At 41.1% G+C, this 13,589-nt stretch overlaps 1 protein-coding gene across 2 annotated transcripts in view; it reads right to left on the bottom strand.

Moving 5' to 3' along the window:
- MED14 (mediator complex subunit 14) overlaps window positions 1-12,749 on the bottom strand; it is a 59,945-nt gene extending 47,196 nt beyond the window's left edge. For both annotated transcript variants that reach the window (XM_063305253.1, XM_063305252.1), the window contains exons 1-2: window positions 12,395-12,749; window positions 11,411-11,437 (exon numbers count right to left, since the gene is read on the bottom strand). In XM_063305253.1, coding sequence (XP_063161323.1) covers window positions 11,411-11,437; window positions 12,395-12,576 — 209 coding nt within the window. In that variant the 5' untranslated portion in view covers window positions 12,577-12,749. The remainder of the gene's footprint in view (window positions 1-11,410; window positions 11,438-12,394) is intronic.
- Window positions 12,750-13,589: the final 840 nt, after the last annotated feature.

The following is a 13,589-nucleotide window of genomic DNA, read 5'->3' on the forward strand; positions in this document are numbered from 1 at the left end:
AGTCTCTGGCATAAGTTACTGATCAATGCTCCTACAGCATTAAATTATGAACCAAGGACATTTACTATTTAATTAAAACATCCTCTAAAGCTACTAAAGTGAAATGTAGGAACCAACTTCAAAAGAGAATTTTAATCAATGACAAGTATTCACAGTGGCATGTCATCAACAACTTTACCTTAACATATACCGATATAGATAACCCTAATGCAATTTCAGGACAACATAGACAATCTGTGGGGCCATCTCGGGGCTGGTGGTGGAGTTCCCCAGACTCATAGTTTTGGGGGACTTCAAATCTGCCATCCCTGGGGCGTGCCTTGGAGGCAGCTCAGGAGTTCATGGCTACCATGGCAGCCATGGGCCCGTCCCAGATTATTCAGGACCCAACTCGAGACAGTGGCCTCACCCTGGACTTGGTTTTCTTGTCGGAGCAGCGGCAATGTGATCTGAGGGGAGAGTTGCAGCTGTCCCCATTGCCATGGTCAAATCATGCCCTGGTGGCCCTGAGATTCTCTTATGCCGCCCCCCACTGCAGGGAGGCAGGACCCATTCGATTGGTCTGCCCCCGGCAACTGATGGACCCAGCTGGGTTTCAGAGGGAGCTGGGGGTTATCCCCAAGAATCTGCTGCATGGTCCAGTGGAAGCCCTGGCCGCTGCCTGGAATAGGGAGGTGGCTGGGGCTTTGGACAGGATCGCGCTTGTGCGGCCTCTCTTGTCCCATCGAACCTGACACTCCCTGTGGTTTACGGAGGAGCTGAGGATTCTGAAGAGGGTTAAGAGACACCTAGAGCGCCGCTGGAGGAAGACGAGGACCAAATCTGACCGAACACAGGCTAAAGTCGCTATTAAGGCCTACCTTGTGGCAATAAGAGTGGCGAAGTGTCAATACTTCTCTGCTCTTATTGTGTCCGCAGAATGCCACCCGATGGCCCTGTTTAAAATTACTCGATCGCTGTTGGGGAAGGTGGGCTCGGTGACCCACCTGCAGAGGAATTTGCTGAGCATCTGCAGGATAAAATCGCTCGGATGCTCTCCAAGTTAGACTCAAAGTGTGAGGCATGGTCTGGGGAGATACCGGGGGAACGTACTTGCCCAGTTATCTGGGAACAGTTTGATCCTGTTGGGCCTGAGGAAGTAGACAGGATCCTCCGGACTGTAAATTCCACCACTTGCCATCTAGATCCATGTCCCTCCTAGCTGGTAAAAGCAGCTCAGGAGGTGACATGTGGTTGGGTCCAGGCAATGGTTAATACATCCTTGAGAGAGGGGGTGTTTCCAACTGCCTTCAAGGAGGCACCCCCTCCTCAAGAAATCATCGCTGGACCCTATTGTTCTGGACAATTTTCGTCCAGTCTCCCACCTCCCCTTTTTGGGGAAGGTGGTTGAGAAAGTGGTCACATTGCAGCTCCAGAGGACCCTGGATGAAACGGATTATCTAGACCCCTTTCAGTCAGATTTCAGGCCCAGATATGGGACAGTGCATCCATCCTTGCTCTTCTTGGCCTCTCAGTGGCTTTCAATACCATCGACTATAGTATCCTTTTGGGGCAGCTCAGGGAGTTGGGGGTGGGTGGCATGGTCCTGCAGTGGTTCACCTCCTTCCTCCAGGGCTGGTCCCAATCAGTGGTGGTAAGGAGAGGTCCAACCCTCGACCCCTCCGTTGTGGGGTGCCGCAGGGTTCAGTTCTCTCTCCTCTCCTATTCAACATCTACATGAAACCGCTGGGTGAGATAATCTGTCACCACAGGATGAGGTATCATCAATATGCTGATGATACTCAATTGTACATCTCCATCCTGGGTGAGGTAAGTGATGCTGTGACTGCCCTCTCTTGGTGCCTGGAGGCTGTAGGGGTCTGGATGGGGAACAACAGGCTTCAGCTGAACCCCGGTAAGATGGAGTGGCTGTGGGTTAATGGCTCTTCCATATCCATGACTTTGTCATCTTTGGTTCTGGATGGGGTTGCACTGCCCCAGACAGACCCGTTACGTAATCTGGGGGTTCTCCTAGACTCACGGCTCCTGCTCAAAGAGCAGGTGGCAGCCACAGCCAGGAGTGCCTTTGCACAGCTTTGTGTTCTGAGCCAGTTACGCCCTTTCCTGGATTGGGAGGCCCTTCGAACAGTCACTCATGCCCTTGTTATCCCCCATATAGACTACTGCAATGCACTCTACATGGGGCTATCCTTGAAGTGTATCCGGAAGCTTCAGCTGGCCCAGAACGCAGCCGTGTGGGTTATTTTTGGTGCCCCTAGAAGGGCACATGTAACACCGCTGCTGCGTGAGCTGAACTGGGTACCAGTTTGCTTCTGAGTCCAATTCAAGGTGTTGGTTATCACCTTTAAAGCCCTACATGGCATGGGGCCAGGTTACCTGAGGGACTGCCTCTTCCCCATTACATCCTGTCCCACCCGATCATGCAGAGAGGGCATGTTGCGGACCCCATCTACAAGAGAATTTCATTTGGTGGGGTCCAGGAAGCGGGCCTTCTCTGCAGTAGCTCCCGCCCTGTCGAACATGCTGCCCCTGGAAGTGAGGTTAGCCCCATCGCTCCTGACCTTTCAGAGGAACCTGAAGACTTGGTTCTGCCATCTTGCTTGGGGTGGAGAAGGGAGTAGCTCCGCTTGGGGATGGCTGGCACCCTAAAGCACTCCTCACCTACATGAACTGTTTTAGATCTTGCCACTTGGACTCTATTTTTACTCTTATCTTATCTTTACAGTTATTTATTAATAGTGTTTATATTTTTATACCTTGCATTGTATTTTATATTTACTGTTTTTATTGATTACTTTTGTTGTAAACTGCCCAGAGTCCCTCTGGTGGGAGGAGATCGGTGGTGACAAATTTGATAGATAGATAGATAAATAAAGTCTGATTGCTTACTAATGAATAACAATCCAAGATACATTGAAACCCCTGCTACTGCTGTAAACCACATTCTAATTATGCCCATAAAGGTATTAGCTAAGAAGCTACAAGTTTGAAAAATAAAAAATGCCACAAACACGCAACATGCATTCAAAGTATATGGACTGGTTGAACAAGAATTTCATATTAAATTATGAAAATGTACTATGCGATCACAGACACATCCAATCAGAACATGGAATATGAGAAGCATAAATAAAAGAGAACTTGATATTGTCAAAGCAGAAATGTAGCTTATGAAATTAGATGTTTGAAAAGCTTAGATGGATTGGAATGAGGTACTTTATCCTAAATGATTAGATAATATACTGTTCAAGACATGAGACCATATATAGGAACAAAGTAGCAAGGATATCCAAAAAGATAGTTATAAAGTACATATTTGGCTATAAATATTTACTGGATTCATTTATTTAATAACAATTACTAAATGAATGAATCCAGTGAATATCTATGTTATATCTATTTGTAAATGTAAATGTATATAAATATAAATACACACACACACACCTATTAATGCAGTGGAGGAAGACAACTAGAATTCTATGGTGCTAGATAAATACAACTCACTAGAGAATTAAATAGAAACCCAGTATTCTGTTAAGAAAGCCAAATGGACATTAACCGCAATGAAAATGTCCACATAATACTAGAAGATGAGCCATCCCACACAAAAAGCTATCTGAACGACTAGGGAAGAACAGATGGTGGGTACACTAGCAACTATGATGTGGCTGGGTTAAAGCAAAGAGAACATCCAGTTGTTGATGTAGCTGGAGACCCAACTTGCATAGTGTACACATTACACATACTACGAACATCATTTAATGGTCTCCCAGTTATGTGAAATGAAGGGGGCAAGGCCTTGCAGATAATGTTTTTCACTTGTAGCCCTCATATTATGGGATGGCCTCCCTCTGGAAAGATTTGTGCTACAAAGATATGTACAGTATAGCTCTGGTAACAAGGAATGTCAGAACTGTTGTCTGAGCAGAAATGTCATGACTGAACATTAACATTCTGGCAATCAGCAAACTGGACTGGAATGGGTCACTTCCCATCAAGAGAGTATCAGATCTACTGGAGAAGAAAATAATAGAAGAAATTGAGTAGCCATTATTATTAACAAAAAGGTGTCAAAGTCTATGCTAGGATACAATCTCCACAATAACAGAATTATTTGAATTCAGGGCTAACCAATCAATATTACAACAACATAAATCTAGCTCCAACCACAGATGCATAGGAAGTGAAAGTTTAACTGTTCTATGACAAAATGCAAAACCATGTCAATGTAACACTAAAAACAAGATATCAAACTAATTATAGGAGACGCTAAAGTTTTAAGTAAAATAACATCTAAAAAACGGGGGAAATTTGGCCTTATTATAGGAAATGAAGCACAAAAGAGAGTTCTACCAAGAAAATTCAATGCTTATAGAAAACAACCTGCATGTAGGTATCACTGGACAGACAACACCTGACTCTGCAAGCAAAGATGGAAAAGCTATATTTAATCAGCAAAAATAAGACCTAGTACTGATTATGGTTCAGATCACCAACACCTTCTTGAAAATTACAACTTTAACCAAAGAAAACAAAATCATCAGCCCAACAAGATAAATGACTTCAGCAATATTCCATATGATTATACAGAGAAAGCAAAGAATAAATGGATTAGATAAAAAGGGTGCTTGAAGAACTCTGGACTAAAATTGTGACATCATTAAAGACTAAGCAAACATCCCACAATGCAAAGAACCAAAGAAGGAATTCACTGAGAGGTTGAATATAGTTGAATAAAAGTAGAGAACAAAAGGCAACAGAAACAAAGGAAAATTTGCCCAACTAAATACTGAGTTCCAGAGATGAGTAAGACAAGACATTAGATCTAAATAAGAAACAATTATTAGGATAACAATTGAATGGAAAGGCTGAGAGAGATATATAATAGAAATTCACAGACCAAGGGACCCTTTTTATGCAAAGATGGGCATGATAAAAGATAAGACAAAGACCTACTAGAGAAATAAATGTGAAGAAAAGATGGTGCAGATATAGTGGAACTTCCAGTTACAGGAGGATTTGAATTGGCTAAACATGATAATGTAAAAGATAACACTAAGAGAATTTACAAACAGAACGTTTATTTATCATGCCAACTTCTGCTTCAATATTAAGGCATTTTCTCTACATGGACATCATCAAAATCAAATAGAATACATAACAGGAAACAGAAGATGGAGAGGTTTAATCCAATCAACCAGGATATTTCCAGATGCAAAGTGTGGTACAGGTCAGTAAGTATTGGTATTATATAATTGGTTAATTACCAATTAAACTCAGAAAATTAAGGAGAATAGGTGTGCCAGGAAAACTTATCCAATCTGGAAACCATACAGACAAAACATAATACAGTACTAATATAATGAACAGATATGGGGCGCTTATTCTGTAAAAGAGAACTTGAGCTGCTATGGGCAGAGTTAAGTAATACTATGAAAGCCAAAAGAACAAAAATATTCCCAAAATTGGTAAGAGAAAAAGATCCACATGGCTTTCAGAACTAGCTATCATGATAGCTAGGGAAAGACAAAGAATGAAAGCCTTGAACAACAAGAAGGACATCTGAACATAGACTTGTCGACAAGGAAAGATATCACAATCTAGAATAGAATGTTAGCGAAGAGGAAAAGGACAGATATCTTTTTAAGAACATTAGAGAAATCATAGGAAAAGTTAAAGTAGGAAAACTCAAGATAAATCACCAAAGAGATTAATAGCAGCAAATGAGGTTAAAGGACAATGGAAAGATTATAATAAAACCCCTTACAAATAGAACTACAGAACTCATACAAATATTTGTAGAGAGAAACACTGTATCAAGGAGCTGTCTCCACTAGACAGTGAGGTAAGACAGGTAGTCCTTGCTTAATGACCACAATTGGGACTGGAATTTTGGTCACTAAGCAAGGCAGTCATTAAGCAAGGCATCACATGACCAGACCCGATTTTATGACCATTTTACCATGGTCATTAACTGAATCATGGTGGTTGTTAAGTGAATCAATGGTTCCCTATTGATTTGGCTTGTTGGAAGCCAGCTGGGAAGGTCGCAAATTGCGATCATGGGACCGCAGGATGCTGCAACTGGTCGTAAATGTGAACTGGTTGCCAAGTGCCCAAATCGCAATCGTGTGACTGCTGGGGTGGTGCGACGGTTGTAATTTCAAGGATGGGTCACAAGTAACTTTTAGCCCCATCGTATCTCCGAATTGTTGTTAAAAAAGTGGTCATTAAGCAAGGACTACCTGTAGGTTAGTGTCAAATAGGAAAACATCAGGCAGTACTGAACTGTTTTAAGCCACAGGAGAAAAAGCAATTATAATGCTAACTCCTTTTTTTTTTAAATAAAATTTTATTAAGTTTCAAGACTAAGATAAAGTTACAAAAAAAGAACAAAAAACTACAAAGAAAGAAAAAGAAACTAAAGAGGTGTGAAAACAAAGGAAATTTTTTTTTTCAGAATTAAAAAAAGATGTGGCTTCCGACTTTTAACAGCAAGGATATACAAAAATTTCCATAATCAATCTCTTACTCTATATTAAACCAAAACCACATTACTTCTATAAATCATTCCACTTTAGCACATAATAAAAATCACTAAGTACAGTTACTCCTCCCCCTTAAATTAAAAAAAAATCATACAGATCTTCTAAACAATTTTTGCCCTCCAAAGGATAACACACATTTAATTATTCCCTTCCTACTACTATTCTATACATTTCTGTCTACTATAATAAAAATCAAATTAAAAAGCACATAACTTGTCTGCCATTATATTTAATAGTTAACATCAGTCAAACCCTAAAAGTGATCCAGGTAAACATTCTTTAACCCTTATCCCACTTCAAAATAAACCAGAGCATTTACATATCCCCACAACGTGCACGGAGCTTTTCTCTTAAAAAAAATCAAACAGCCCAACAGCCCCTGAAGAATTCCAGCTTCTCCTCAAAAAACCTCCCATACATAATGACCCCTTCTTTTCCATGGCATTCGACCAGAAAATCAATTTCACTTATTGCTTGCAGATCTCTCTCTCCCTTAAATTTCTCCAACTTCACTATCCAATCTTTATCCAGCATCTCAATAGAAATCCCAGTCTCACTCTTGGAAGAAACATGTCTATCACTGCTGCATTCCTCAGTTTCATCCACCACATCCCCAACCTGATGGCACATTTTAGATCTCATATTTTCCATGATATCCTGAATATCTTGCATAAAAGCTTGGTGGAAGTCAGAAAAAATCTGTTTAAAATCTTCCATGTCTCAAGCAGTAGATTATGGTGCCCCCTAGGACTTAACCAGCAAAAATCAAAGATGGAAAAGTTCTGAAATGTATTTACACAAGCGAAAGTGAGATGAGCAGACAGGTCCCAAGGGTAAGTAGAAACAGGAAGCTGAAGGTTCAAATCAGCCAATTCAAAATGTAGGAAAATGCTAATATCTTTGAATTTAATACAAAAATAATAACAGGAGGACAATTGTTACTTTCAATCCTCCTTTATATTTGGAAAGAAAATGAAGTCCAACACTTAAAAAAGGATTTTTTAAAAAAGTAATCCCAAAAATAACAATAAGCACCAAGAGAGCCAGCTTCTCCTTGCTGTAGAAAGCCTCTCTTAGGGTACACATACTTTAAATATATATATAAATTGGTGATTTAGAAATGTGGTGACCAGTCTTAGTGTCTCTTTAAGGCTACCGCACGGCTTGGAAAATGATGACAGCCCTGCCTCCCAGCTAAAACCTCTTACCAGTCGAAGACGAAATGCTGTTTGAGATCTTCTAGCTACAAGCAGCCATCCAGAGGACAAATGGAGACCATTTCTGGGCTTCAGGAAAACTTGCCTGAGCCCAGAAAAAGTTGCCACATTGTCCGTTCCGCCTGCTTAGCCCGTGGGCACAGCTGCTCAGTCCGCCATTCCCCACCGGAAGCCCTGCTAATACCTTATCTTAACAAATATGAAACAGGACTATGAGGTCTAGAGATTGGAAAAGATAGTGTATTCACCTACATCAAAGGAGGGGGATGCAAGAGATCATCCAAATTACCTAATATTGCAGTTATCCCCAGGCAAGCAAAGTTTTGCTAACATTTTACAGATAGAGGCTTTAATGAACAGGAAGATTTCACAGGCGGCAGACAAAAAAAGATTAGATAGCATAAGATGCTGTTTGAATGTGTCAAAGTGTGAAACATATCACAGCTAATGGGTACGCCAGAACATTTGATTTTCTTTTGAGGAATCTTTCTAATGAATAAGAAACTACCATAAGTTCTGTTAAGAAAGTGGTGGAGTTCCCATTACAGAGGAACCTGTGGAAATGGCATTAATCATGCTTGTGGATGACTTGGGGAAACTGGGATAGGAAGCGGCACAAGCAACATGGTTCTCCTTGATCTCTCAGCAACTTTTGATACCATCAGTGAAGGTATCCTTCTGGACCACCTGTGGAGTATGGGAAACATGGTATTACAGTGGTTCTGCTCTTTCTCTATGGCTGGTTCCAGTTGGTGGTGATAGGAGGAAATAGGCTGAGCCCAATGCCCCTGATTTGTGGGGTGCCTCAAGACTCAACACCCCTCCTATTTCACATTCACTGGGTCAGGTCAATCAGCAGTTAGGGGGCCACGTATCATCAGTATGCTGATAATATTCAGTTGTATATCTTGTCCCTGAGCTGGCCAAGCAATGCTGTTCAAATAATGTCTCAGTGCCTGGTGTCTGTAAGGAACAAGCTTAGGCTCAATCCTAGCCAGACTAAGTAGCTATGATGTTTGGGCCCCTGGTGCTGGAATCTTCCACCTATGGCCCTGAAAGGGACTGAACTACCCTATTCAGGCCTGGTGCACAATCTGCAGTCCTCTGGACTCACAAGTTCAGTCTGAAGAGCAGATGGAAGCTGTAGCCAAGAGGTCTTTGCACAGGCTCTTCTTGTGCACCAGATGTGCCTTTTCCTAAACTGGAAGGCCCTTCTCACAATCATTCATGCCTTGGTCATCTCACAGATGAACTGCTACAATGTGCCTCTACACTGGGTTGTCCAATCATTCAGAAGCTACAGCTGGTCCAGAATGCAGTGACATAAGTAGCGATGGGCAGGCCATACCATGCCCATGTAACACTCATGTTTTGTTAGCTGCACTAGTTACCAGTGGCTTCCAGGTACAATTCAAGGTGCTAGTTGTCCCTTTTAAAGCCTTACATGGCATAGAGGCTAGTTATTTGAGGGACTATCTGTCTCCTGTGGTTTCTGCCTGTCCTGTAAAATCTGATAGAGTTGGCTCACTCCAAGTCCCATAGATTAAGTAAAATCATCTAGAAGGACCGAGGAAGCAAGCCTTCTCTGCAGTGGAACCTGCTCACTGGAACAACATCCTCATGCAATTACCAGCTTTTAAAAGAGCACTATAAATATCACTCTTCCCCAAGGAAACCTTGGGTTAGTGTATCTGGGAGGATCTTTTGGTCTGTTTTGTCTGCTGGTGGGGGAGAAAGTTTGGTTGATGTCCCCTCCTGATCATGCTATCTTTGGGTTTTATTTTGATTGTATAGTTTGTATACATTAAACTGCCTAGAGTTGCTCAACTTGGACAGCCTAGAAATTTTATTAATAAAACAAATAAACCATTGTTTATAATCCCACTTAAAATCATAGTTTCAAATTGTGCCCAGTTCTTATTAGGATTTTCTATTCTAACTCTTAGTCATAATTCACACAGGACCCATTTCTAAAATATTTTTTGAAATAATATTTTCTATCATCTGCTATCTCAAGCTGATTGTCATGTTCACCGTTTCAATGTGCTTGGTACATCGTAACGTTTCGCATGTCATTTCCCTGATACGGGTTTGATCGGGAGGGAGGAAGATTCCTCTTCAGGGAGTTGTTATCTGTTGGCTGCTGGGTTGGAATGTGTTTGGGTTATCTCATGTGTTCAAGGTTGCTTTCCCAGGATGTGTGGAAAACGGTTACCAGCACCAGGGAGGGGGGTGGTTGCTATGGCCGGTAGTGGGGAGGGATTACGTTTGGAGCCGAGGGTTTTTAGTTTGTATTTGGCGCGCTTTTAGTCATTCTCAGCTTTCTCTGTATCTGCCATAATTTCCCTAATAAATCAGATTTCATTTAAGTAACCCCTTGTGAGTCTGAGTGTGTGGGGTAGGCAACCATTACATTGATGTAGTAGTCTGAAAAATTCCTGCCCCCCAAAAGACCACATTATTATGTGTGTGACAGCATGTCATAGCCACAGTTATTGCCATCCTGTCACATACTCACCCAAGCATACCCACTGCTCTTTTTAGTTGAGAATAGCAACTGGGAGAAGTAGAGATAACACTTTTTTTTCTCATAGAAATGATAGGAGGAATTGCTGCTGTCCTGGCAAAGGGGAGGGTGGAACTGGTAAGACTTGAAATAGTTAGATGGTGTTCTGGAAAGGAGGAAAAAAGATGGCTGGTGACTCTGAGATGATCTGCGCAAGTTACACTGCTGAAGATTGGCCTGTTCCTGGCTCTGAGAAGACAACTGAAACAAGCCACACAGGCCCAAGACCCTGATAAATGGAAGCTAAGAAGATGTGTACCTAACATAAATAGCTTAATGGGATACTAAAAGGAGAGGCTGAAGAGAGGACGAGCACATCATGCCAGCCCAACAGAGACTGCCAACCTGCAGAATTAACCACTTTACTTAACTCTAGGTACAAATGGAATTTAGAAACAGCACTGCACACACTTAGTCAACATTGTAGGTTGAACAAATATCCAGTAAAGGGAAATAGTTAACTTTAAAATGCTTAGCTAGACACATAAATCAAAACTTAGTGTTACTTCCATACCACTGCTTATTGTAGAGAGGCAGAAGAGTGGGGGAAAGAAAACTGTCTTGCTTAGCTACTGTAATGAAATGCCACTTAAACTGCCTGAAAGTAAAACTAGCAACTTGCCTTATTTTGCTACCAAAAAGAAGAGGGGAAAATGCAATAATATATTCTGTGCTACTCATTCTTGTAAAGCCAAAAAGTCTTCATGACAATGTGGTTCTTAAAATAGTAATCTTTTATTGTTAGATTTCTTTTTCCTTGACAGCTGCATGAACTTTTTAAATAAGGTAATCTTTAGATAGAAGATAAACGCAAACCAATTTCATGGTCTACAGGCAATACAAAACTGTAGTGTGGATTTGCACTATAAGCAAATAGATTGATCTGTTTATTTCTATAGAAAAGCCATCATATGTGGAAAGCAGTCAAATATGTTTTGAGTTTCAAACTTTGCACTAAAATATTACATCTACAGCAATTCAACAATATGTCATTTATTTTAAGTTCCATTTTAAAAAATTGTTCAACTATCTCTCATTAACTCCCTATTTGTAAAACCATCATCAAAATCATTACTCACCTTTCCATATCAGTTTTTCTTGGCAATCTGTTTTTAAAAAGAAGAAAAAAAAAGAATAAAATACTATGCCATGAAAGATTGCTAGAATATTACGTTTTAGACTATAAAAAGTATCTGATGTCTTTGCCTTTCAGTATAGACAGTGCCCTACATTCCAGAATACATGCAAATGCCAATGTATTTTGAGCCTACATTTTGGAGCTTGACATTTAAACTTTTCATAAAAGAAATCTTAATTACACTAATAATAAACACACATGTAATACTTTTAGATAAGCTTAACTGTTAAAACTTGGACAACAACTGATTCATTTTCTTATGGTGGCAATCTATTTGCTATACCAACACAGCATCTCTATGCAAAATATACAAAACTGAAAGAGAAGGCATACTGTACGTCTTCAGATGTATGATGAACAGTATCTATCATGCATCACATGTTGGAAAACACAACTGTTACCTTCTATATATGTTTCTTGAATCAAAATGTTTGTACTATGCAAAGGAACATTGTTACAAAGTTTATACAAACTTAAATTGATGAAATATCAAGGTAACATTTGACCCCAGTATAGGATCTGTAATTTAAATGCTTCTAATTCTTACTCCTAGTCTCCCATCAATCACTTCACATAATATAATGTTTACCTCACTCTGAGATTAAATGACAGCATAACAGGCTGGGTCTGTTCCGCAGCAAAACTCACTTTCTTTTTATTCTGAAAATCAGTTTTGTCACCAGACACAGAGGCTTACGCACCACAACTTCCTGATCATTTTTCCCTAACTTTAACTGAACATAGATCCCAAAGAAAGAATAAGAAGTCTCTAAGCTCTAAGCAGCAAGGATTTTCCCAAGCAATGCCGGAGAACGAACTATTGCTACAGGGAATTTTGCTGGTCATGGACCGAATAAATGTGATTTGATTTGATTTGCTACAGGGGAAGTATCTGGAAGAACTGAAGCTGGGATTCAAGACTCACAGGTCGGCGAGGACAGTGAGCTCCGCATACGTTCGGTGCAACAGAAAATCGATGAGAGTGCTGAGTCGGTAGCCAGGACTAGCTGCCGCGGTCGCCGTCCCTGGGGGCGGTGGGGCCGGAGCCGAAGCGGGCCCACCACCCACCGGGACCAACTGATGGCTCTCCAGTTGCACCGGTGCCATCGCTGCAAAACAGGAAGAAATCAACCAATCCCCAACGCGCTGCCAGAGCCTTCTTGCACTCCAGCGATAGGCACCCACTGGCGAAACTTCAAATGTAGAGAAGTGCTCACAACGCACTTCGTCGCTCAGCCAGCGCCATCGTCGCCGATAGTGACACCGCCATTGCTGGAGGGGGCGGGGTTGGACACTGCACCGGAAGCGATCCGGAGAAAGTGACGGACAGGAAATAAATCCTGTCTGGGATTCCACATAGACCATAGATCGTTTTCTTTTCTTTTTTTTTCTTTTCTTTTTTCTTTTTCTTTTCTCACCAACAATTCCAAGCTTCCGGGTTCAAAATCTTTGTTTTTGATATTCAGGGCAAGAAGTGGGAGCAGCTAAAATCCAAGAACAAAACTACTTTAAGGTAGCAACGAAAGCAGGATAATGCTCATTCACCGTTATGTTGTATTATCATAAGAACGAGGTAGATGTCATGATACAGTTTTAACTTCCTTGCATTGTATAAGCCTTAAAGACTCCCTCGAGTCAAATTCAGTTCCAGACTTCATGAAGATATCCGTGCGTGGGGCTACCAGATATAAATTGCACAAATCCCGACGTTCACTAGAGGTCAGAAAAGAACTAGAGTACTCTGTGTCTCTTTGCTGCCAGCTGGTGGTCGTCTGGAATTTTGCAAGCCGATAGGTGGTGTTCTCTGCTGTTACTAAATTATTAAACGTTAGAAGAAACTATTGTGTCAATACCAATCTGAATTACTGTAAGAAATAGGGTGTGCCAGGGCTTACTCATTTTAATAATGTAGTCTCAGTTTAAAGTTTGGCTAAAATCTTTCAGAATTAATCTTGCTTGAGGCCATTAAATCTGGACTGCAAAACTGGTTGACCAATAGATAACAACAAAGAGATACAGAAAATTCTAACTCTCCACTATGATAGTGGTCATCTCAATGTCTGCTAGCCAGATGTGGTAGCCTTAAACAAACATTTCTGGATGGCAGATGGCAGAAATTT

This window comes from Candoia aspera, chromosome 5 (genome assembly GCF_035149785.1).
Source record: "Candoia aspera isolate rCanAsp1 chromosome 5, rCanAsp1.hap2, whole genome shotgun sequence".
NCBI classification, from domain to species: Eukaryota; Metazoa; Chordata; class Lepidosauria; order Squamata; family Boidae; genus Candoia; species Candoia aspera.